At 45.0% G+C, this 27,397-nt stretch overlaps 1 protein-coding gene across 2 annotated transcripts; it reads right to left on the minus strand.

The window, feature by feature from the left end:
* Window positions 1–6: 6 nt before the first annotated feature.
* On the minus strand, window positions 7–26,536 carry LOC310782770 (WD repeat-containing protein 26). 2 transcript variants are annotated; one of them, XM_083643515.1, is made up of 15 exons: window positions 25,894–26,536; window positions 23,713–23,812; window positions 20,008–20,064; window positions 12,180–12,316; window positions 8,824–8,921; window positions 8,541–8,697; window positions 7,182–7,250; window positions 6,864–7,002; window positions 6,406–6,546; window positions 5,782–5,901; window positions 2,888–3,033; window positions 2,277–2,355; window positions 2,003–2,132; window positions 1,165–1,359; window positions 7–697 (listed from the first exon to the last, which is right to left on the minus strand). In XM_083643515.1, exons 1-15 carry the CDS (start codon window positions 26,196–26,198, stop codon window positions 672–674), a joined length of 1,899 nt encoding a protein of 632 aa, XP_083499641.1. In that variant the 5' UTR covers window positions 26,199–26,536; the 3' UTR covers window positions 7–671. The 2 variants fall into 2 exon arrangements, with proteins under 2 accessions (XP_083499641.1, XP_083499642.1); XM_083643516.1 differs by lacking the exon at window positions 7,182–7,250.
* Window positions 26,537–27,397: the final 861 nt, after the last annotated feature.

Raw genomic sequence — 27,397 nt, forward strand, 5'->3', positions numbered from 1 at the left:
GAGGAAGAAGAAAAAACATACATACAGAAGAGTTGCTATATCCCCCTATGCACCATTCTCCCCCAACAACACCCCGCCCGTCTCCAGGGACACATATACAGGTACGTGATGGACCAACAGACAGACAGACAAATCCAACGAGTAGACGGCTGGTCTGCAGTGTCTGTCTGGCAGGGATCGCGGGGAAGGGGGGGGAGGGGGGGCTTTAACGTGGGGCTCCAAGCCCACGGTGGAGGTGCGTTTCCCGGGAAACTTTGGGAGGCCCTGGCACGGCTGTGGCCATGCAGCGAGATGGAGGGGAAGAAGGGCCGGTCGGAGGAGGAGAACAGCCGTCACAGCTCACCGGTGGATAGGGGTCATATCCCGCCGGGGCGGGGGGGTGACTGGTTTTCCAGGTCTCTGGGTCAAGATCAGGTTTGGACGAGGACCTGAATTTTCAAAGTGTCCATCGTCACCTCCACAGTTTTGTCTAGGTCAGTCAGGAGACCATTTTTTCTCACTTTTGTGTTTCCGTTTTGTCTTGGTGGCTTTCGTTTATTTGTTATTGTCGTTTTTTCTTCGGGTTGGTGTTAGGTTTCGGTTTCGGTCGCCCGTTTGGATTTTGTTTTCATGGTGGGTTTGTTGGATTTGTTGTTTAAGAGAGAAGGTGCCTTCTGCTCCATCAGTCACCATCAACTGTCCATATTACTGCAGTTCTCTGAGGAGGAAAACGGGATGATGTAAATATGGAGATAAACTTCCTGTAACCGCTTGTAATTGCAGGTATAATACAGCAGTACATTTTTACCAAGCAGCTGTGTGCTACGTCACTAAACTAAACATGTTAAATGGCTAAAACAAAGCTGTATCAATAGTGTTTGTGTATATATATAAAAAAAAAAAGGAAACCGGAAACCAGAAAGGTCTCAACGAGCAAGAGAAAGATTTTACACCACAAATAAACTAAAGATGTGGTCAAATGCACAAGGGTCCACTCACTGAGACACAGATCAACAGGTTGCAAAACGTCTTATGTTCCCGCGGTTTGTAAAGTATTGCAAATACCGTAGCTGAAACTGCCTAGCTAACCATGCTGGCTGGTGCTCCTCGTGAAAAGACGCTAACATAAATGTCACAATAGCACACCAATCTCCCAACTGCTAGCGCGACTAATAGGATAGTTACCGTTGAGTACGTCCGCCTCTTGCGAGTCGAGGAAGGGCGCGGGCCCCCAGACACGCACTGTACCGTCGTCTGAGGCGGAAGCCATGAGTCCTGGGATGGCCGGGTTCCAGCTCACACAGTTGACGGTGCGCGTGTGGCCCGTTAGCTCAGCGATGGGCAGCTCACTGCGCCGGTGCCAGATGTACACCTTGTGGTCTGCGGAGGGAGGAGCAGGGCAACAGAACGGGAAGAGGTAAACAAGAGATGGGAGGGGATGAAAGATGGGAGCAGAGACGGTTGAGAGCGGATGGGTGGGTGTTAGGGATTACAGCGGGAATGTGGAGGGGAAAGAATTTTTAACAAGTGAGTCACAAAATAAACAATTGCGCCCAACACAGGATTTATGACCAGCCTGTGCCTGGTGCTCAAAGCTAACCCATTATCAATTTTTTTTAATCCTGTTTCATTCAAACATTATGGAGTTATTCTGCGGCAGAGTCGATCTTCCCTTTAAACCCATACACTGGAGTCAATCTCAGTTTGCCCAGATCCTGTGCAGTATGCAGTCAGAAGCAGATGATCAATGTCTCACTATGAAACCACAGGATACGACACCACACTGAGAAAAGATCTAAAATGGAGGGCTGACCTTCTGTTGGCTCTAACTCCCAGAATGTTCCGGGAATGAGATGAGACTACCGTGAGCATAAATGAGGACAGGCAGTCTGGTTACCAAGGATGTACTAAAACGAACTACTGGCTCGTGGAGGGTATCATTATTTTTAATAATGTGCCCTGTACCCACCCTCTTTATAAAAGGTCATAAACCGTGTCTCTAAGGCAGGCTCTCTGTCTGTACCTTCGCTGCCGCTGGCGATGAAGTCTTCATTGTGTCCTCCAAAGCAGGAGTGGATGGTGTAGAAGCCCTGGGTCACTCCTTGGTACTTCCTCACCAGCACCCGGTCCTGCAGGTCCCACAGGTGCACTCCCTACAGGGAGGGGGGGGGGGGGGGGGGGGGGGGGGGTGAAGGGAATCTTTTGAATACACTCTATGGTACTTTTCAACGTGGCAAATACACTAATGCACGGCTCACAAACACTGAGGTTAAAGCTGGAACGGTCAAAAGGCTCACCTGAGTTGCTACATTTAACAAAGCTAATCTTCCGTTCTTTGAAACAGTGAAAGACATGATAGGGTGGTCCTCCTGAACTCTGTCAAAGACAACAACAAAAACACCAGCAGTCAGTCAGGCATGCAGGTATTCATGAACCAGATGATAATGCAAACTCACAAAGACATTGTATTACCTCCCACAGAGGAGGTCATTGTTTCAGTGCCGTTTGTCCGTTTGTGATTACAGAAAAACCACTCGTCCGATTTTCATGAACCTTGGTGGAAGGGTGTAGCACGGGCCAAGGAAGAACCCATTACATTCTGGAGTGGATCCAGATCCGACTCACGACTGAACAAACCTCACAAACAAGCTTGGCTTTGTTGGAGGTCTGCGCTCTCTGAATGCCCTTCTAGTATGGAAAAGGGTATCTTGAGGACGTGGCACGTATGCCTCAGCAAGATGATAGCTAGCAGTCATAAAGCTACAGCGCGCTCTTATGGCTCGTTAAAACGCAAAATGCTGGAATCAATCATTAACCTTTATTTATAAGCATATTTGATAAAAAACACTAAGAGTGCACTACATGATAAAAGACATAGTGCAGGTGGTGAGAGGGCTGACACACGCACATGTTTCTGTCCGTAAGGTCCTCGAAGTTGTAACCCCGGATGCGTTGGTGGGTGTCCGAGGCCAGAACTGTCCTGCCGTCGCTCAGGCACCACAGGCACTGCACTCTCACGCCCTCCCAGGAGTCCAACAAGTTACCGTCCAGGTCCTGGCAACACAGACAGAGGATGAGGTCCTGGGCTTACTAGAGATCTCTGATCTCTCGTTCTTCACAGGTGAGGTGAGTGACAACATGTACAGAGCACTAGGGTTGCCACGGTGTTGACATTTTCCCATCGGGTAATAGGCACGTGACTGACTACACCGGTTTTACTGGTGACACCGTAGAATAGAGATGCGCAGATGAGCTTATGTGCCATCCTAATCGGGGTGTATGGATAAAACATCCGCCCGCCAAATTATTTTGTACTATTTATAGGTCCGCGCCCGCCGTGCACCCGTCATTTTAAATCAAGCAGCGAGTCTCGCATTGGGGAGACGATCTTACGGTTTTCTGCTGCCGTCCGTGCGATCGTCGTAGTCCAGGTAAACTTGCATGCTGTTGGAGTTGGATTACATGTCCAGCACCTGTTTGGCGTTCTGGTAACATCTTTCACCTTATATGGACCTTATATGGAAGAATGCGAGGCATCCCATCGACGGTGACCGCATGTCTAATGTTTACAACTGCATTGGTCCTTTGGGGTCCTTTGCTAGTCGGCTAAAAGTGCCGTAAAATAGTGCCTTTTTAGCTTAAAATATGTTCATACCTGGTTAAGTCATGCTAGCATTGATGCTAAGTTAGCATGTTTAGCTGTGGTAAAAAGAAAAAGCACGTTTGCAGAGATGTCCCCCCGCAGTGACAACAGAATACACATGCAGGCTTAGCTAAGGGGTCTTACCTACATGTGTATGAGGGGGGCATAATTTGTGCTCATAACATGTATAACTAACGTTACTTGCTGGTCTAACCAGAGATGAACAGTGCAGCGGCAGCCACACTGCAGCCCAGAGGGAGCGCTTGTAATTTACATTTTTTTTTTTTTACTTTAAAAATGAACGGTCTTACCAGTGGGCATGTTATGTAATGGTATGCCCCACCACCGTCTAACACCGGCAACATCGATTACCGTGGCAAGCCTACAGAGCACGATACAGCAATGTCTCTCAAGCTCAAATAGCATAGCATCTCCCTTTCTCTGCTCAGAAACAAACACATTGGAGCGATCAGACATGTAAACAAATAGAACAGAAGGCGAGAAGACAGAAGTCCAAATAATTAATCAATTTACCTATCAACACCCCTAGTTTTCAGCTATTCTGCATAATCTTACCTCATTCACCTATCTCTGATCTGATACAAGGCTAAGGCAAAATATCATCAGAAGGCATAGCAGCAGAATCATCAATTATTCCAGCTGTTGCAAAAAGTGACGGCAATATTTTAAGGACAAAATCTAACAAACAAAAAAGGATAACATTCATTAATTCAGACACGATGGAAAAGCACGATGATGCATGATGAGATCACATGAGAGTTGTAACAACACCTCAGAGACAGATGTATGTTTCGGCATCTCTACTTTCATGCAAGCCGCTTCAATTGTTTCATAGCCATCATTTAAATTAGAGCTGCAACGATTAATCGATTAGTCGATGGACGGGAAATTAAAGGAACACTCTGCCCATTTTCAACCAGCTTTGTATCATTAGAACATCAGTAGTATATCAGAAAACTGTAAACTGTTTTGAAGTCTGTCATTTAATTTGACAGTTATTGAGTGTTAAAGTGTGGACCAGTGACATCACTGGTCCACACTAACTCAAATTAATAACTCATTAACTCAAATCAACTCTCAATAACTGTCAAACTAGATGAATGATGAATAGTTTGACAGTTATTGAGAGTTGATTTGAGTTAATGAGTTATTAATTTGAGTTAGTGTGGACCAGTGATGTCACTGGTCCACACTTTAACACTCAATAACTGTCAAATTAAATGACAGACTTCAAAACCGTTTACAGTTTTATGATATACTACTGATGTTCTAATGATACAAAGCTGGTTGAAAATGGGCGGAGTGTTCCTTTAATCGACAACTATTTTGATAATCGATTAATCGTTTTGAGTACAATTTTAAGAGAAAAGGTTCTCTCTCATTCTCAAAATTCTCTCATTCCAGCTTCTTAAATGTGAATATTTTCTGGTTTCTTTACTCCTCCTCTATGACAGTAAACTGATATTATCTTGGAGTTGTTTACAAAACAAGACACTTGAGGGCGTAATCTTGGGCTTTGGGAAACACTGATCGTCATTTGCTACCATTTTCTAGACCAAACAACTAATCGATTAATCGATAAAATAATCGACACACTAATCGATTATGAAAATTATCTTTAGTTGCAGCCCTAGTTTAAATATCCATGAAGTCAAAATGTCCATTCCGAGCAGCACGCTTTTTTGCATATAAATATAGACGGTCTGTCCCAGTCAAGGACACAGAGACATATTGTGCATGCACAGCACACACCACCCTGACAGTGAGGTATGGTAAACAAGGTCACAACACATCCTTATGGGTTCAGCAGGTTCATGGCTGGTAAATCAATACATGGGAGGATCCACTTATCTTGCCTATAAGACACAACATCATCACTGGTGCTTTAACAGCTCTTCTACATATACGCCTACCATGACTCATACATCATCTCCACCTTTCCTATCCACAAAACCACCCCCACCCACCTCCTTGCCCTCCTCCGCCTTACACACACACACTCACTCTTCAGCACTGATTGAACAAAGAAGTGGCACATAATACTGACAGAGAGACGCACAAAAGGGACAAAGACATATTAGGGGCACTTAACTGGTGGGCAACGCATCGCATAGAAACAATACGGTACATCCACTTACACACTGGTAGAACTGTCCCCTCTGTCCCCCAGTCACGAAGCGCTTGCCATCGGGGTTCCAGGCCACGCTGGTCAGACTGTCCTCGTGGGACTGGGACATTTTAGTCCGCAGCTCCCCCGTCTGGTCGGCCAGGGGATAGGCAGAGACACAGTGGGGGGGGGGGGGGGGGGGGAAGAAGAAGAGGAGAGAGAGGGAGAGATGGGGGAAGAGGAAACGAGCGAGAAGAAAAATGAGGTAAAAGAGGGGGAGGGGTTAATGACAGAGAAGGGGAGGGGAAAGGGGTGGGTGGGCCATCAGGGAAGAGGGGGAGGGGTGAGACAGCAGGAGAGGTCATTGAGTACACAGCCTACAGAAAATCTATGGGAGGCTCAGAGCATGCAAATTCTCGCTTGTTTTTCTTTCAAGCAGCCATTTGTTTACTGGCTTTGAATTGAATGGATCACGTTGTTGGCCACATCCTATGGTTCTCTATTCTGGCCAGTGCACACTACCATGTAGAGAATGATACACGGGGGAAACAGGGGCTGGCATATACTGTACAAACACTGTTTGTAAGATTACATAAAACTAGCATACAGGGGACTCTGAAAATAGATAACCTCTGTGTGTGTGTGTGTGTGTTACCTGGACATTCCAAAGCCAGAGCTCGGAGCAGTCATCAGGTCCGCAGGCGATCAGGTAGGTGTCATCGGGGCTCCAGGCTAAGTAGGAGACTCCATAGGCATGACCCTCCAGGGTCCGCAGCAGCTTCAGCTGGTGGCTTTCCTACACACACACACACACACACACACACACACACACACACACACACACACACACACACACACACACACACACACTTATGCATAAGCACATAATATGCACATAAGGGCAATCCCATGCATATGCTTGCATGCACATGTTCAAAGAAAGCATAGGAGTGAAAGATAAATATGAAAAATGCAAATATAGATCTATCCCCCGAGGTACGTGTAGGACGCTTCACAGGCATCCACCAGAACATGCCTGCAAAGAAGTTGATTTGGAAAGAATGATAAACAAGAGGTGGAGAGCTGGTTTGTGCATGCATCTCTCACACTCACCGGGTCCACTTGCCAAATTATGACAGTTGTGTCTTTGGAGCCCGTGGCCAGTTTGGTGCCATCGTTGGAGAATTTGCAGAACCACACCTCGTTACAGTGTTCTGTCAATATCTGCTGGGTGTAACAGGGAAACTGTTTCCTGCGGTAGGGGGAAAGGTCAAAGGTTACTTTTTTTATTGTGCAAGTCAGCGGTGGTACTGTGCATCTTGTTATTATTGTCTGTGTCTCTTTAAATTGCCGGAATCCAAATAAATTAAAAAAGACATTTCCTTTTCTTTACCTGTAAAAAAAAAAAATTATTATATGGTTTAAGATTACCTATGTACAAATTCGAGGAGCAGAGGTGTGGTTGTTGGTGTTGTTGTTTTGTTGTTGTTGTTGTTTTGTCTATGTATTGTAAAGATAACAAATTGTAAATAAAAACATTTTGGAAAAAGAAGAAAAAAAAAAAGAAGACATTTCCAGGAAATGATATGGGGGGGGGGGAGAGAGACTCAAAAGATGGGAAGCATAGAGAAAATTTGTAACAGACAACATTTGGCATTTACGATCGAAGTCAGTGTTTCCCAACTGAGTTCTCAAGTGCTCCTGTCCTGTAGGTTTTTGTTCCATCTTTACTCTTGCACACATGATCCAATCAAGGGCTTACTGTGGATTGGTTGAGCAGCAGAAACAGATCTAACTGCACAGGGCTTAATGTGGATTGGTTGAGCAGCAGAAACAGATCTAACTGCACAGGGCTTAATGTGGATTGGTTGAGCAGCAGAAACAGATCTAACTGCACAGGGATTGGTTGAGCAGCAGAAACAGATCTAACTGCACAGGGATTGGTTGAGCAGCAGAAACAGATCTAACTGCGCAGGGCTAGCATGAAAGTGTGTAGCTCTTAATTGGATCAAGTGTGCAGGAGTAGAGCTGGAACAAAGACCTATAGGACAGGGAGCGCTTGAGGACGGGATTAGAAAACACTGACCTACTGAACCGCTTTCAGTGCATGCGCCTCAGCGTTATAGTGTTTACGACAGGAGGCCAACTGATCACATCCATATCCATTGTGGCGGTATGCTAATCTAGCACGCTAGCTGTGTGCTACTGACCTGCTGCAGACCCGTGATTTCTAACCCCACATAGGATAAGCAATAACCACGCCCTGTGGCGCCGGGATTGGCCAGGAGCATTGAAGTTTGGGACTAAAGCACCTGGGGTTTTTCATCTTTTAAAATAAAGATGTTTAAAAAACTATTGCTTGTTACATTTTCAGTGCTGTACCTTTTCTCTGGGTAAGAATTGAGCTTGAAATTAACGATATGATACATTATATTATATGAGCTATGAACGTGAACACAACACCGTTTATATTATTGCAGGTTTTTGTAGATTGTGTACATTGTGTAGATTACAATTATTATGCTTATTATTATTATTACTATGCTAAGGAAGGTAGGTGACCATAATTCATTTCAATGTCCGCTCTCGAAATCGCTCTCCGTTCTCAAGAGCTATTCAGTTGGTTCATGAAATCGCTGGGCTGCGTGCCCTCCAGTGTTGCTCCTGGCCAATCCCGGCACCACAGGGCGTGGTTATTGCTTATCCTATGTGGGGTTAGAAATCACGCGCTGCAGACATGATCCAGGAGCAGGGTATGCTAATCTAGCATGCTAGCTGTGTGCTACTGACCTGCTGCAGACATGATCCAGGAGCAGGGAGACAGAGTCCAGGCTACTGTCCAGCTTGGTGTTATGGTAGAGGCAGCGGTCCCTCTGCAGCTCCACTGCTTGCCGCAGCAGGGTCTGCAGCCGCCGCGGGGGCAGCATCACAGAAGGAGGCAGGTACGCTGTGTGGGCAGAGGAGAAACAGATGAGATTGACCTTATACACGGTGCACCAAGTATTTCACATTAATTAGCTGAAGTCAGGCAACATGTGCTCTAATGAGCCGGTGTGCTCGTGTGTCTGCTCACTCTGTAGTTTGTCCAGCAGTCGGCAGCGGGAGGCTGTGCCCTTGCCCTCCCACTCCGCCTTGGCTCTCAGATCCTCAGCATGGCTACACATCAGGTACCTGCAGGAAGAAGACACAACCACACAGCTCAGGCAAAACGGAAACTCTGAGGGGATCTGGGCTGGGGTATCTCCGCCCTCCTCTCTGATTTCCCCCCTAGTTTTCTCCCCAATTGTACTTGGCCAATTTCCCGCCCTGCTGCCCCGGTTCTGCTCCACCCTCTGCCGATCTGGGGAGAGGCGTAGACTAGCACCATGCTTCCTCTGACACATGCGCGGTTGCCAGCCGCTTCTTTTCACCTGACAGTGGGGAGCTTCGCCGGCAGGACGTAGCACGTGGGACGATCATGCTATTCCCACCAGTTCCCATCCGCCCCGACCGACCAAAGCAGGCGCTAGTGCAGTGACCAGGACACATACCCTCAATCCGGCTTCACACCCGCAGACACAGCCAATCGTGCCTGTATGGACACCCGACCAAGTCGGGGGTAACACGGGGGCGCGAACCTACGACCCTCGTGTTGGTAGGCAGGGAATCTACCGCTACACTGGGCTGGGGTATCTAAAATAATGCCAAGAGTACAATATCATTTTTCTCGTCGATTTAAAATGGGACATATCATTGCACTAAGATACATTTGAGAAAGCCATAACAGCATATACACAGTAAGGTGATCACAATAAGAAAATACAGTTATACACGTTGATATAAACAGGTCCCCAGCAAGAGGTAAGCAGGAGCAGGAAAATGCAAGTCTCTACCTCACACAATTTGGATTGCGGTCATTCTTGTGGAGAGAATTAATAACAGTAATGCCGATATGATGGTGAAGAATCCACGTAAAACAAACATCACATGCTTTTCCTGTGATGCTGCTTAGCTTAGTCTAGATTTGCATGGAGGGCTCAATGTCTACCAAAGCTAGAAACATGCAGTGTTTAAGTCAAATTAAAAACACTACTCTAGAAGTTAGTGATAGAATGATCAACTGAAATACAGGTCTCTGCTGTTTGAGTACAGTAATGGGCTTGTTGACAGTACAAGAGTCAAGGACACATTTGGATAGATATTTTTGATTGACTAAAGTAATGACAGACAACAGATCAATAGACAAATCTGTCAGTGCAGTGACAGCCTGATAAGACAGATTATAGACTGGCGGGTAGTGGTACTGTGTGTTTGCTTATCACTTCCCACTACGGTAATTGATAAGATCATAGATTTGAGTAACATGTTGTCTTATTTGCCGAGAGCACAGGGAGTGTGCATTGATTAGATCATTGGTTGGATGGCCCCATAGCTAGTGAAAGACACATACAGTAGCCCAGTGGTTCTCAACCTTTTTACACCAAGCACCACCTCAGAAATGACCACCACCATATGAAAGTGGTACCACAGGTTGAGAACTACTGCTGTAGCCTATATCAGCAGAACAAATTGAAAAAAGAATGCACTACAGAGGAGGGCCTAATTAATAACAGGCTACAGATCAGCAAACTCAAGTCTACTGGTCCAAGCGATCATTTGATTTTTAGGATGTTGTGAAAACAATCAACCATATTGATAAACTCAGCAGATGTCACTAGCTATTTGAATGACGTATGAATCATATTAATGTAACATGCTGTTCAAGTTGTAAAAATAGTCTTTAAAGGTCCTATGGATGATTTTTATGTAAATTCTTGAATCTACAGGCCATAGGCCTCAACAAGACTAGGGTCTGTTTCCCAGCAACAGCCATGCTGTGATGTGAATGCAATGGAAGGGGGGAGGGGTAGTGTGACATCTAGAATGTTATCCATAGAGAGCCCCAGGAACGAGTCCGGAAATCATCGATGCTAACAGCCCTGGTTCTTCACAGTTTTCGCCTATGGGAGTTTTGAATGAGTTTTTGGCGCGATGCTTCTAATAATCTCTCTGGGCAACACTGGCTTAATCAAACGCGAACCAGTGTTTAGTAACATCATCTTCACACACGAGGACCACTTTTATGAGTTTTGAAGCTTTTATGTGCCGTTAAAAGGGTGGCTAGCTAGCAAACGGCTAAATGAGACTACACTGTTGAGTCGACGGGGATATATACGTCATAACGTCACCACTCAAAGGACGAACACGGAAATTCTCTTTCCCTCACCTGGTTCAGCCCCGTTCAGCCTGGGGTAATCAGTGCACAGCAGCACACACATCAACAACAGTCCAGGTTGAGTGCTGACGTGACGTGGAAGCCTATGCGACAGTGTGTAGTTCTGGATTAGCTTAGCTCGAGCTTTTTACTTCTAGGGCTCGCATTTACGCTACAAAACTCATGAAAGTGGTCCTCATGTGTGAAGATTATCCCGCTGAACCTTGGTTCGCGTTTGATTCAACTTGTGTTGCCCACAGACATTATTTGAAGCATCGCGCCAAAAACCCATTCAAAAATCCCATAGACAGAAACAGTGAAGAACCAGGAAGTTCGGGACTTCCGCATTCAGCCTACAAAAATACGTCATCCCTGGGGCTCTCTATAGCACATTTAAAAATATGAGGTGAGTGAATTAATAAATACTCAGTATAATTTTGATTATGAATAGTCCTTAGGCTTTCCCTGAATCAGCTTGCTTAGGTTGATCTACCAAGTAATGGTGGCCTATCCCTGATCTAACTTAGATCAGGGGTGTGCCACCATTAATTGGTTGGTCACCAATGATCAGTTGGTCACTTAGACTAGTGACTTAAGTGACCAACTGACCAATAACACCGATGACACTTGCTTTGGTGGTATCAACAGGTCAATGCCTGACAAATGCAGGCTGACCCCAGAGTGAGTGTCATTAAGGAGATGATTATTAGGGTATTATTGTTTCAAAAACAGAACTTTAATGTTGGAATTTACCCTCACAGAAAATACAGACACCTGTGTTCTACATTTTATTCACAGAAATTATCTACAAAGCTGCAAACTTGTAATATGACATTTGTCATATGTCATATGGCCCCCCGAGTATAAGCACTCCATGATTACAACTTCTCAAATCCGCTCTTGCCACCTCTCAGATGCCATCTTGTGCATCACAAATGGTGATGGTGCTGTGAATATTTTCTGAGTGTAAACTCCAACATGCAAGCTGTCTACAATAATACCATCAGTTGATATATGATAATTAAACTGATGAACTGATACCAGTATGCATTGAAAAAAATATTTTTACTGAGTGATATAATGAGACAGATATCTGTAAGCTAGATGAGACGGCGGTGAGATGTTGGCTGTTTTGATATGTACTTTTATCTAGATACAGATGATTGACAAATGAAATATTAGTCATGTGACAGTACCCGCTGAGTACGTGGATACGGTCTGTGTTGTACTTGAGCGGCGTCAGCTCTCCCCGGAGCACCTGCAGCGCCTCCAGGACTTTGCCATCCTCCAGATATTCGAGGTACTTCTGCTGCAGCAGCAGGAACTTCATACGCTATGGATGACAGGAGGGGGGGGGGGGAAGCAGAGAGAGAGAGAAAAAATAATATTAAAGGAAAAATGAGAAAATGCATGACAGGAGAAGGGAAGAAATGGGAGAAACCGAGGGAATAGTTAGGATGAAGTCAGGGTGTGGAAATAAGGAGAGGATGAAAGAAAATGAACACGTAAGAAAAAAAAAGTAAGACCGCAGAAGCACACCACTCAAACTAAACCAGTCTGAAATAGACTCCAGAAGGCCATAAATATTTACAGAAAATGTGTAAGGTGCAAATTCAAATTATTCACCTTATCAAATATATTCATTTCACAGATGTAGATAGCATATGTGCAGTACATTTCTAGCAGTTCCCCATATTAAAAATCCAGTTGGCGGTACTGTATCCGTAGTAAGTAAGTAGACAAAAATGTGACAATGTTCAAGGCCACATGTACACCCCGTTCTCATTATCAGAACACATTTATAATTAGATGGAGCCAACAGGTATGGTAGTGTGTCAACACTAAGAGGCCACTTCCTTCATCATATTGAAGACCAATGAGAAGAGTATTATTGACCAGTCACTGCTGCTGCTAAGTGCTGACATCTGTGATATTATAAGTGACTGTCTTATCTCTAGTATGCAGTACGAGCCACAGCCCTGAGCATGTGTACCGTCTATACACACACAGATGCAAGAAAAAAAACGCCCGCCGACAAAAATCATACAAGTACACAGAGCACAAAAACTCACCATCACACACGTCAATTATCATCAGTCACAGCCTACTACATTACATTATCTCCTAATAACTAGGACTGTAGGGTCAGTCACTGCCTACTACTAGGGCTGTGCAATAAAATCGATACGGCAATATATCGCAATACTTTTTTCTGCAATACTGTATCGATATCTCAGAAAAATATCGTGATATATCGCCACATCGATTTATGACACAATAAGAATACTTTTTATTTCAGTGCGTTCAGTAAGACACTCAACACTCAGTAGTTTTGACTCAATTTGTCCACTCAGTTATCAATATAAAGTGATGCACATATTATTACACTACCTGCGTGGTACACAGCATGTTGTATTTTAGCTCTATTTTAACATTTTCAGTGAATTATGTAGAGTATTGCAATACATCGCAATATGTATTGTATCGCAATGTATCGTGATACAATCGTATCGTGACCCATGTATCGTGATACGTATCGTTTCGTGAGGTCCTTGCCAATACCCAGCCCTACCTACTACATTATCTCCTAATAACTAGGACTGTAGGGTCAGTCACTGCCTACTACAAGGGCAGAGAAAATGGTGTTGACAATGACAACACTAACCTGCAACCACTCAAAGAGCCAAAATGGCTCCCAAGTTTTCAGAGCTCCAAGAAAACCAACAGCCACAACCTGTCTCAATAACCAAAGCGCTATTCACAGCTAGTCAGTTAGCAACACCCTATTAGTCCATGGGCCAAGGCTGAAATTTTGACATATCGGTACCACCTGAGGTGACCGCACGATTTTGTTATTTTTGTCTTCCTACATGTCTCTAGTTTATATTTTGGTATGATAACCCTTCCGATTTGGTAGCTTAAGGATAGTTATCACTCTGTAAACAAACCTACCCCCAAAAAATGACAAAACCCTGATTTCATCATATCTCCTGAACCACACATGATAACGCAGAAAATGTGATGTCTACCCCTATGTTTTCATGGTCAGGGATTACAATGACACCCTATACAACATCATAAACTGTTCACATGAATAGTTAATGGTGAATTCAGTGGTGTTTTGGTGAATTCAGTGGTGTTTTGAGAAGGATACAATGCAATTAGTCCATGGGCCAATGGTGAAATCGGTACTACCTAAGGGGCCCGCACAATTTTTGTATTTTTGTCTTCCTACATGTCTCTAGTTTATATTTTGGTATGATAACCCTGCCAATCTGGTAGCTTATTGATAGTTATCACTCTGTAAAAAACCTTCTCCCATATAAATGACTAAACCCTGATTTCTGTGTATTAGTCCAGATGATATGTGAAAATCATGTTCACTTTTTCATAAAAGCATGAAGCTTGGTACGCATATAGTTTGGGGCCCCGTAAATCTTCAGAAATTAAGCCATCACAAAAATGCCTCGTGGTGGCCATTTTAATTCAGCCATAAGTGAATTATGTAGTTTGCATCATATCTCCTGAACCACACATGATAACACAGAAAAGGTGATGTCTATCCCTATGTTTTCATGGTCAAGGATTACAATGATACCATATAGAACATCATAAACTGTTAAAGTAACTAATCAATGGTGAATTTAATGACCTGAGAAGGAAATCACAGTTTCTGATAACTGATGCTATTACCTCAATTCCATGACCACTCTCTGGCTAACATTTTTTGATTGATTTGAGTAATTTGACTTCTATGGGCCTTTTGTTAAAATAGCCCCCAGGCCCCTCCCAAACATCCTGCGACTTTCTGCCAGACGGCCAAATCCAAGATGGCCACTGGTACAATCTTGAAAAATTTACTTTTGAACCAGAGCACCTAGGATAATGTATGAAGACACTTTTCGGTGTAAGTCAACCACAAAGAATCTGATTCTGACATCAGTTTAACATTCTGACATAATTTTGACCCAGAATTCCAAGATGGCTCCCATCCAGTAGCGTGAAAACTTAACTTTTGAATGGCAACATATACGTATGTGGTGTTTGGGGTTTACCATTTTTAGAGTAAGGACGGAGATTAACAATGGTGAATTATAGCTATTTTAATTGCAAATCCATGCCTACCAAACATGGTTTAGTAATGACAATTATTGTGTTTTGAGGGTAATTTCATAATTATGTTAGTCTCGCTGGCCAGCCTCCCCTCCCTACCGGGAGAGGAGTCTGGCGCCACGGAAACAGGCAACTGGGATAAGCCCTCCCCTGCTCTACAGCTGCTCCCCATTGGAGCGACTGTTTCAGTGGCTGCCGGATGTCTGCTCCCGGCTTATTACAAACTCTGTCATTGGCTCCGACCATGTCAATCAGAGCAGCTTCCGCTCCCTCCTCTCTGTGTGTCGCTGTAAATAGTGCCCTGCCGCCTCAGTGAAAACAACAACGCTAACTAGCTAGCAAGCTAAAGGCAGAAACCTACACGCTCGCTTGTTGCTACACGCTGAAAAGGGCAATTTGGATTGTTGAAAACTATTTTCCAAGGGTACTGCCGCTAAGCGCCGCCTATCGCAATCCCACTATGCAGACCTGCGTGGGAGGCGAGGCTGGCCAGCGAGACTATGGGATAGGTGAAGGTGAATAGCCTATGTCCATTGTCCAACAAGTTTTCTCAATTAATTTCCCTCTTTGCGATGTGATAAAAGTTTCTCAATGAGTTATAGTTGATTGCCTCACTGAATTATCTGCTAATAACCAATTTTAGCAGCAGCATTTGATGTCCTGGTGTGGCACGTCCGTGTGTAATGACATATCCAAAAGGAATTTTACTCTGCGCTGCGCTGCACAGCATAGAGATTATGGTGCGCTCAAGCGCAGCAGAGTATTTATCGCGTAAGAGGTGCTTTTTGTTAGCGCGTAAGAGGTGCTGCCCCGTATTCTGCGCAGAAACGACTGATTGTGGCATGCCTATGTCCAGTAAAATTATAACAGGCATGCGCTTGTGCACGCACCCAATTTGCATTTCGCGCGGCGTACCGCCTTTGCGGAGATAGGGCCCCAGGGACTTGCAAGAATCTGGTCAACTTCTCCTCTCCTGCAGCATGGATTTTAAGTCTGCAATGAGTTCATCAGAGGCAGGCAGACTGTAGGGTGCGGAGGGTTGGGGAGGCCAGGTCAAACGGCAAGGAGTTGAACTCATGCATGCAGGCATGGCTCAAAATGGATGCGAAAAGGTGCAAACACACCAGACGCTGAAGTGACGAAGCATCTGGAAGCGCAGCCAGTTTCATTTTGGCGCACTTGTTAGCACATTAGACCGTTCAGTCAGACCAGCCGTGATGTGGCCGGCTCGCCCCATGCAGAGATTGTTTCGGCGTCTGATCTATTTTTGTGTGAGACCCGCGAGTGATTGTGTGAAGCCAGATAGGAAGTCAGTACAAGTTGTCACCGGCGCCGAGCAAAGCAGTGCGTCTGGTGTGAATGGCCAGGGTCCTGCTCCAGCTGAATTTACACACAGCGGCACTTTGCGTCTGCAGCATCACAATCATCTTCCACCCTCCTCCCTGCATGCATGCTCCAACCCACTCTGACTGACTGGTGGCGACCATTTATGGATTTCGTTTCCACTCCCTCCGTGTCGAATCTGTCTATCTCAAATGCCTGTGCCACTGTGAAACAACAACATCAACAATGCTAGCTCATTGCTACATGCTGAAAACGGTTGGATCTGGATTGTGCAATAAAGCAGGCCTGCTTGATAGTTTTGGTGGATAGTTGTAAAGGTGAACGGAGCCTTTTTCCCCTATACCAGGGTGGAGGTATTAGCAGCCAGACTCTGCCATTGTAGGGAGGGAGTCTGGCAAGTGAGACTACCCGGGGAGGAACTCAAGGTAGGAGCTGCTGAGATGGAGTGGAGCGCTCCAAGGCAGTGATTGACCTGGTTGTGGTCAACTTGTAAACCTCCACGAGTTGCTAGAACATTGTGTTTTTGATGAATATGTGGCCTTATTCAACTCCTACAGCACATACAGGAAGATGCAGAAGAGCAAGCGCATCTAGAAGCTCTATCTCCAATCTGTAGGGCTGCAAGAACCCTACATCACTCTCGTTGACATGGGCATGATCTAGAGGATGGCAACTCCATCAGCAATTGGATCGGCAGACACAAGATGGCACCCCATACAAGTGGTCGGACTATGTCCACAAGGTGTCATCCATCATCCTTGCCCGCCATGGTGATGTTGACATATCATCTGTGTGATCGACCGGTATGACACAGCATACTTGGCTAAAGATAATGAGCGGAATCTGATGATTCAGAATCTATAGCTACAGCTAATAAAAAGAGCTTATTTTAGTTATCTTGTCATACATTCATTAAATATTTTAATGCAAGAAATCCTGTGGGTAGTTGGTACAGCAGTACCAAGGTAAAATGGGTGTTGACATTAACATCTTTTCAGTGAACATAATTCTGAAATGACTCCCAAAACATCCACCATTGTTAATCTCCTTCCTTGTGGTAAACCCCAAACGCACAGTATACCTTCCCATTCAAAAGTTACATTTCCACAATACTGGATGGCAGCCATCTTGGAATTCTGGGTCAAAACTATGCCATAATGTCAAACTGATGTCAGAATCGGATTCCTCGTGGTTGACTTGCACCGAAAAGTGTCTTCATACATTATTCTATGTGCTCTGGGTCAAAAGTCAATTTTTTAACATGGCGCCAGTGGCCATCTTGGATTTGGCCATCTGGCAAGGAAAATCCCAGGATCTTTAGGAGGGACCTGGGCGCCATTTTAACAAAAGGTCTATATAAGTCAAATCACTCATCAAAACATCTTAGCCAGAGAATGGTCATGGCTTTGAAGTTATAGCATCGGTTATCAGATACTGTCATTTCCTTCTCACAACGTCATCAAATTCACCATTGATTAGTCACTTTAACAGTTTATGATGTTCTATATGGTATCATTGTAATCCTTGACCATGAAAACTTTGGGATAGACATCTCCTTTTCAGTGTTAGCATGTGTGGTTCAGGAGATATGATGCAAACTACATAATTTGTTTATGGCAGAATTAAAATGGCTGCCACAAGGAATTTTTGCGATGGCTCAATTTCTGAAACTGTACAGGGCCCCAAACTATAAGCGTACCAAGTTTCATGCTTTTACGAAAAAGGGAACATCATTTTCACAAATCATCTGGACTAATACACAGAAATCAGGGTTTTGTCATTTATATGGGGGTAGGTTTGTTTACAGAGTGATAACTATCCTTAAGCTACCAAATCGGCAGGGTTATCATACCAAAATATAAAGTAGAGACATGTAGGAAGACAAAAATAACAAAATCGTGTGGTCACCTCAGGTGGTACCGATTTTTGCCTTGGCCCATGGACTATATTAGGTGCAGGCCGGGCACTTCACTGAAACACAGGGGACAATTTTTTGGAGCCCATCTTGTCTGCTAATGAGCGAGCTAGCTGGGGCTAATTAGCATGGGTTAGCCACGATGCAGTACTAGGGAGTGAGTGTTCTTTAGATGCCAGCTCCTTTCGGGAGGGATATCCCTCTTATCAGACAATCATCTCACAGGAACAGTTGTATGGAAAATATGTCCTTGACTTTAGACAGGGCTTTCTAAAAGCGTTATGTAACTGTACAGTTACTTTACAAACGATGCCGTTTGCTCTATATGCTACATTAGGATAAAGCAAAAACAATGGGCCTATTTTTAGCCTAGTATTACTTCCAGTTTCTAAAGTGATCAATCTAAGGATAAGCAAAAATAACATCTAAGCCTTAAAAGGTATGGCGGTGCGAAAAAATGATGCAAGCATCATCATACAGCTGGCCATTTGATTAAAAACATTGAACTGTACATGCATCCCCTCATAAAGCCAACAGTATCCAGTATTCTGGCCAAACAATTTTCCAAGGCCTAACCCAGGACACTTAAAACGGAAAACACGCTACAGCGTCAAAGCCCGCGCCGTATACGGCGAGGGTTGTGCCCGCGGGTGGCGAGCCTGCCGGCGCAGCTGGCGTGCAGCTCCCCGAACATGTGACTCGATGCAGCTGACGCGAACAGCGCAAGTAGTGTTGCACGGTTTACCGGTTCCTACCGTCTGCCGCGGTGCCTAAACGTGACGTTGCCTACTATACCAGCTGCTTTAAACGACGCTACTACCGCGAGACACTATAGTACCGTGGAATGACGGGGGCAGCCGCACAATGCTTTACCTCCGCTCCCAAATTCATTGGTTTCTGCAGTCATAATCCTATATTGTCGTTAGCGCGCACTCTCTTCTGGAAGCAACAACACGTGCGTTTGCTTCTATGCAGCTCTGAGGAAGGTATAACGTTAGATGTGGAGCGGAAGCTGCTAGCCATTGGCATACAGGTCGCTACTTGTAGTTCAGCTGACAGGAGTCAGACACACACACACGCTTTTCACAAACAGAGAAACGTTATCACCGCATTATACATTATAATTTGTGGACGTAAATACATTGCATATTCATAAAACAAAAAAGATATATATTTCTCTGCGATATCGCGATACTTTGGCTGGTATAGTATCGCAGGGTCAAATCTTGGTATCGTGACAACACTAAGCGCAAGTATAATATAATGTCGATGGGGAGATAACAGGACAGAGTGAAAGCTATTACCAAGTATATGCAATATACATTCTCTCCTTCTAGTCATTGAAATCCTAGTGAAATCACACAATTTACTCATTTTGCTGGGGACTCCCCTGCGAACCATCAAGCTGACGTTGGGAGTATATAGGTCTAGCTGCAGTCGGCAAGGCTCCAAGTCGAGGCTGACGTCGTAGCGTGTTTCCGGCAGTAGCATTCAGCGTAGACACCCATTCCCAGGTGTAAAGCACGGGACGTGTTCTAGAACTAGGAACCTACAGCCTGCATTTCGGCACCATTCTAGAACCTCCTGGTGTGCCTCCTCACTGTTTGGCTGTCATTCAGCTCAGTTCAGGTTTGGGCGGAGAGAGAGCTTACCACAATAGCATTGGGAGAATGCATCAGTGCTCTCAGCTCGTTGAGATCATTCTCAGCCTGGACCAAAACAAAGAGAGGGCGAGAGACAGAGGGACAAATGGTTAGCTCAGCACTTTCCACACATGCACAGGGGGGGGGGGGGAGACTAATCATCATAACACAGCAATATAACAGATCTTAGGTCACTTTCTCACTCAAGATGAGCCCGTTGAGACTATAACAATAACTGACTGATGTCGATCTGCTGCGGTTATAGTTCTGCTGGGCTGAAAAATAGGATTCCTGTCTAAAAGGCCCCAGTGGCTGGTAAGCTCCAAAGATTTACCGGCCACTTTCACCACTGAACTAGAATTTTGGAATTGTAAAGAGCCAGCATAGTGTTGAATGAAAGACCAATATTTTGACTAGGGATGATCTGAATACTTGGCTGAAACGAGTATCTGTTACAGATAATGCACTTTTTAACGAGCACGAGCATCGTCCGAGTAAAAGGTCTCATTATCTGTATACTCGTCGTCGTGAAGGAAAACCAGCACAAATCTAATGGGGTAGAGGTGTTTCTCCTTTTGAATTGTGAAGAAACCACCAAATGACGGCTGGTAACCTGCCGAAACTGCTGGTCGAGAAGTCAAAGTCACATGCCGAATTTACCAGCACACTTAGCTCATGGCTGGTGCTAATTTCCCACCAAGCGGTTCTGAAGAGGGCTCACGATTCCGGAAAAGTTACAAAGCGATTTTTAGTATGATATGCACTTTTACGAGCCTCAGCTCCAGGATGTTGAAGTGACAGTTGTCCTGCGGCTAGAACAGTGTAGTAGAGCCGGGAGTGACCGTTTTATAAGCCAATTACACAAACAACCCCAAGCAATGTGCTACTATAAACCTCATGTTTTCAAATTAAATTGCACTGGGCTAATGACATTCTTGTAACAACCCTTGACTGTGCTTTGGGTCGTCTTTCATAGGCAAACATCATAATAGGCATAATGCTGGTGGCCGTGCCTCATAGTTCCATTTCAAACATGACTGAAAATCATTTGCTAGACTTCCTGGTAGGCATAACCCAGATCCCATTAATTCCTCATCATAATGTGATTCATTCTTGCCTCTGAAGTGAGGTTTTACTTTGACGGAGCCATTTCTGTTTTTAGCACACGCTCTGTCCGGTCTGAGCGGGTGTTGGGGGGGGGCCGCGAGGCGAGCGCGGCACTCCGCAGGAGGTCTGCGGAGGGTCAGCAGCGAGCTCTGCGCTTCTGTCCAAAAAAAAATAATTAAAACTCCGGAGGCCTCCACAAACGCTGCAGTCAGTTCCGAGGCTATGATTGGGTTGCTATGATAGTTGGTTACTAGGGAAGTATAGTAATTTGCGCAAACCGAAAGCTCTCCGGGAATGGTTTTGCCATGAACACTGGGAACGCCGGACACAACACAGTAACCATAGATTTGTCAGGAGGTCACTGAGAGGAGAGAAGAAGAAGAAAAAACACATGTCTGATTTCCTTTGTTTCTAGATGTGTTGGCAAGTCTTCAAACCGAAAGATTTTTTTTTTCTGATTTGCCCCCCAATTGTACTTGGCCAATTTCCCCCTGCTTCCCCAGTTGCTGCTCCACCCTCTGCCGATCTGGGGAGAGCTGTCGACTAACCTCACGTCACCAGGCTCTCTCAAAGGAGAGAGAGCCTGGTACTACAGGCAGGAAGACCCGCCCGGTGTCCCAGTGGTCCTTCCGCTTTTGTCTACCACAGTGTTTTCATTCCCCGGGTTTTACCGGTTTTACCGGGTTAAGCGGCGATGGCATTATTTGGTTTTAGTCGATTGTTTTTTGAGCTTTTTGGTAGAGATGGGCCGATACCATTTTTTTCAGACCGAGTACGAGTACTTAATTTTGGGTACTCGCCGATACCGAGTACCGATACGAGTACTTTTTGTTTTTGTTGAGTAACCACTTATTTTACCCCCTTTTCCCCCCAATTTCGTTTCATTGTCATGCCTTGTACTTTTAATGATACTGTAATGTTCAATTACCACAATGAAAATAATAACACTGCTGATTCTTAAGATACTGTTTATTTGTTTACAGTTTCTTTACCTTCTTTAAGCAGCACACACCAGCACAGCCAAAACCCAAAACAGAATTGAGTACAACAGTATGTTAAATAATAGTAAAGAGTCAAATAAATGCTTAGTAGTCACTCTCTGTAACTCTCTCTGTAACTCTCTGAGTTTTTGTATTAATTGTAAATTACACAGTACTCGGGCCAGAGTATCGGGACGTTCTCCCGATACCGATACGAGTACTTGAGTACGGTATCGGCGCCGAGTACCGATACCAGTATCGGTATCGGCCCATCTCTACTTTTTGGGTAGCTAGATACTCGCGTCGGCCATGTTTTCTGAACAGAACGTGAGGATTGAGCGGGAGCACAGCTGCACTTTGGTTCCGGGCGGATGTCGTGGGCGTGTTCCGCCCATAGCCGGATGACACGGAACAAGGTTTTTCCACCCAGACTAACGGTCGACTAGCACCATGCTTCCTCCGACACATGCGCAGTTGCCAGCCGCTTCTTCTCACCTGACAGCGGGGAGCTTCACCGGTAGGACGTAGCACGGCAGGATCATGCTATTCCCACAAGTTCCCTTCCGCCCCGAACAGACGCCCCGACCGACCAGAGGAGGCGCTAGTGCAGCGACCAGGACACATACCCTTAATCCGGCTTCCCACCCGCAGACACAGCCAATCGTGCCTGTATGGACGCCTGACCAAGCCGGAGGTAACACAGGGGTGCGAACGTGTGACCCTCATGTTGTGGTAGAGAGGGAATCTACCGCTACACTACCCGGACGCCCCAAACCGAAAGCTATTAAGCAGTGCTGACAACTGTCACTGACTGTCACTGAGTGACAAATTTGTGGATGACCATTTATATACTAAATTCTTAGAGCTAGTAGGGGTGGAAATCACAAGTTTGGTCATGATACGATATTATATCATTCATTGGCAATGATGCGATATTTGCCTATATCACAAAATCTGCCATGATATGATTTTGGTACGATTCGATTCAGGGGGCTCCGATCGATATTAGACGATGTGCACTGATTTATATCAGAGGGCAGCAAATATCCTCTCCCTCCTTTTCTTGAGTGCTTGCCATGGTGCTCTCATTGTTTGTATGCAGAAAGAGGTGCGCTTGGGTGGAAACGGTGACGCAGACGTGGCGTGGAATTTAAAAATAAAATAATAGAAATGTTGATTTCTTATGGCATCATGGCGATTTATATCAATGTTTTCACTGTGCAATGATGCTATTGGATCATTGATCATTGAATCGATGCATTGATGCAGATCGATGCATCGTCCCACCCCGCGCCACTGTATCACAACGTCCTACCAAAATGAAATATCGCTGAAGACCTGTTGGTCAAGAAAGTACTTAAAATGTCAAACAGAGCTACCAGTTGCAGGAACGTGCATCCGCTTTATACAATATGCAATTATAATGAGCTGTATAATTTTAGCTCCCACGTAGCAGCTTGCCTTCAACCTGTTGTTTAAGCAGAAGCCCCGTTTATTTCTGCTACTTTCTTGACCAAACAACTACAGCCAAAGAACTAGGGAACATGGGAGGAAACATGGAATGGATACAATCCCATAATCTATCAAGACGCTTACTGTCATGTAACCATGGTAACCTGAGACTAACCTTGTCCCACTCCCCCTCCATGACGTGGTTGCGGAACTTGGTGGCTGAGGGGTGTTCCAGTCTGCAGCCTGATTCCTGCATCAGCAGGTCCACTGTCTGACTGCAGAGAGAGAGAGAGAGAGAGAAAGAGAGCGAGAGAGATTACTCAAGTGTTGAAAGATGAAGCTTAACAATGACCTTTAGAAGCATGAAGTACAATGATGACATCACAGCAATAAAAAAAAGAGTACCAATTAGAGCCAGATCAATAATACCATGCAAATGAAAGCCCAATCAGCATACTGCTAAATAAAGAACCACACCATTACATTAAGTGGCATTATCTGGGCAGATTCCTCAATCTCTGGATCAGTCTATGGCACTTGACCATGTCCGTTTCAATGCCATGTTTAGAAGGACAGCAAATAGACGAGCATGGGAGAACAGAAGTATCACAGAAGCATTTTAGCATGAGGATAATATTAGCCTCATTGGCTCACAATGGAACAAAGACATTTTTTTGCCAAGATTGTCTGGGGAAAGCCAGCCCAGAACAGTTGTGTCATCAGTGCATTCTTCTTGAACGGGGGGGGGGGGATGTCTAACATGGGTTAAGCTTCCACTGCAGTTGTCATCAACCTGTCAACCATAAACCTTAACCACCCCCACAAAAAAAGGGTCTGCTCTGCTGAGGTGTCTGACTGTGATAATGAAATGAAAGGGGGGGGGGGGGGGGGGTGCTGACACCTCCAGCATAATGACATCATCCTCAGGTATCAATGGAGTGGCGCAGCAGCTCTGTTTTCAGCGTCACCCTGCTGGGTGCTACAACGTTTTCACTTGCATTTCCATAGCTGAAACATAGGGGCGTCTGTGTGATACCAGGCAATGCCATGTATTCTCCCCTTCTTTGTAAACATAGCGATGTAGGCTGTCTTTTTACAGTGCCTGTAATGGCAGCTACACTTCCTCAGCTGGGTAGCAGAGAGCAGCGGAGGTCTAGCTGTCGTGTCGATCAGTGCATTATAACTGTGACTGTTAAAGTAGAGGGCTAGGAATACATTTCATGCAGAACCCGTTATGCTATAATTAGATTCAAACCCAACGTTTCCATCTAAAACAGCTGGTAGGACGCGCATTCCTCAGCCGCCATGAAACCCATTCTGCTCAATTCAGGAGCAACTGTCGCCCACAATATCGACTAACATGTCTCAATAAATACATGTCCTAAATTTGCACGCCATTGTTTGAGACTGACAGTGTTGACATTACTCTGACATATATATACTGATAGTGACAGAGGGGAAAAAAGACACAAACGTCGAAAAACAAAGTTAGCACGTCCCAGAGACAGAGCTGAAATTATGGTTAAAGTGGTTGGAAATGTCAGCTTAAAACGTGCAACGGGTGCACTCAGAATACTAAAATAACCAGGGCAGTTTTCATAACCATGCTCGTTATTAAAATGTGGCCGAGCTATTTATGCTCCCCCGACACTGTCTCACAAACGACGTTATTTTAGCCGAGCCACCCGAGCTGGAAAATGTAGAAAAGCACCATCAGGACAAAATCGACCCTGTCAACCCGCATTATTGTTATTACCTCCGCATTTTTTGCGCAATAGGATCTGTAATGTAAAAAAAATTGTACAACAATCTTGCTAATCAAGCGTGTGCGCTTGTATAAACGAGTTAAATGGTATCCATCTGTTCACATGACAGGCTGATTCATGTGCTCGAAAAACCATTAAAGTCGTTACAAATCTTGTTTTCTCTGGATTAACGTTACTAGATGATGAAATGCGCCTTCATTCCGTGTAAAAATATATAATTGACACATTATCCCACTGCTGGCAAATAAAACTGGTTTCAGGCCACGATGTAAGAACTCAAATGGTGGACTGTGCTTTGTTTTTATGTGGAGGTTTAATGTCAGAATACAAACACTTCAGCGCAGGCTAGTGGTGTTAGCCATCAAGCTAGCAGTGTTATTGTGCAAGATGGACCCCTTCTTCTTCCAACTGCCGAGCTCACAGGCTAACCACCCCATCCCCCCATGTTTGTGTCTGTCAAACGCAGTAATAGCGCTTTCATCAACTGAAATTCCACCGTTGCACACAAAACATCCATATTTCAGATTAGATTTCACATGCTTAGATGTTTTTGAAGCTTTTCCCTCGACTGACACATCGAATAAACTTACTTTAGCCCGAGTCCATGGAGATGTTGTCCTATTAATCGGATGACATCTTCCTCCGCCTGCGAAAGTCGTTTCTTCTTTTTCAACGAGCCAACCTCAGAACCCGAAGCTGTGGACACGGCCGAAATCCCAGAACCAGGTCCGATTGAAGCCCCGTTACTGGTACCGACACTGTTCCCGTTGTTGGTGCTGGACAGGAGCCCGTTGGAGTGGGCTCCGCCGGCCGAAGACGACTCCCCGTTCTGTGCGCTGTTTAAGCAGGAAAGCTCCGAGGATTCCTGTCCCTGTCCTGCCCCGTTTGCCTGCATGTTGCTGTTGAGACTGTTGACAAGACTTCGGCTAAAGTGAATGGCAGATGTGGCTTGAGAATAGGGAGAAGGAGTAGCAAGTCCGAGAACAATTCCGCTGAGGCCCGTTACAACTGTTGAAGCCCCGGGCTCTCCTGCTCCCTCCGCCGCCGAGGCTCGGTGTTTCTTCCGCGGGGGCGGCGACGCTCCGCCGGTGTCCGAGTCGGAGGAGGAGGAAGCGGAGGCCAGAGTTTCCTCACCGAGAGCGGCCGTGGTTAGAAGCCGGCGGAGCTCCGGGTGGGAAAGGAGGTTTCGGCTCCCAGGATTGAGACCTCGTTGTCGGGCTAAGAACGAACTGACACTGTGGACGCTCTGTCACCAGCCCCGTTTTTGTTGTTGTTTCTCTCAAAACAGCTGCAGCCCTAATGGAGTCCTGACGCGCTGACGTCACCGGAAATTCCTACACTACCATGTTTCCGGGTAGAAATCCGAGAGTGGCGCATGAAAACTTATTTAGCATAATAATTAATTAGCAACAATACAATTTAACATAAAAAAATCCATTTCCATATCCCTAGAGACTGACTTAGATAATTTGACGTTATCCACAAATATCTGTTTTGCTACTTTGCACTCACGTTCTACAGGTAACATCTGCCCCACAGTAGGCCTACATGTAAAATAATTCTCTCTGACATATAGGCCTAGATGTCACTGCGAAGCTCTTTTTTTATTTTATAACCACCAGACTGATTAGCCGATCACATAATAAGCCCATATCATGTCAAGCCCATAACAAGCCAACCTCGGGTGTTTTCACTGTAGGGCCTAAGTTAATTTAATAGATCCACCATATGGGCCTAATTATTTGCCAATGAAAATCATAACGTCAGGCGTGGATGGTCACGAGAATCATGCTAGAAACGCCAATCCCACTGATGAAGGCTGATTGTTTTTTTTTTTTTTGCCAAATACAGTGTCATAAAATAACCAGTGGCCAGTGCATCTTATTATGGTCTTTTTATTATTCATTTATAATTCATTCTCTTATCACACCTGGATCTGAAATTTAGTTGCCAATCAGACGGAAATGTTAGCTGTTGCAACTTGCACCACAAATTAACTCTGTCTGTAGGAGGCTACCATGCAATAATAACCCTTCGACTTTTAAACCTCAGCAAGGTCGCGCACTTCATCTTCATGAAATGCAACATTTTAGT

The sequence above is a fragment of the Poromitra crassiceps genome (assembly GCF_964638095.1).
Source record: "Poromitra crassiceps genome assembly, chromosome: 9".
NCBI lineage: Eukaryota > Metazoa > Chordata > Actinopteri > Beryciformes > Melamphaidae > Poromitra > Poromitra crassiceps.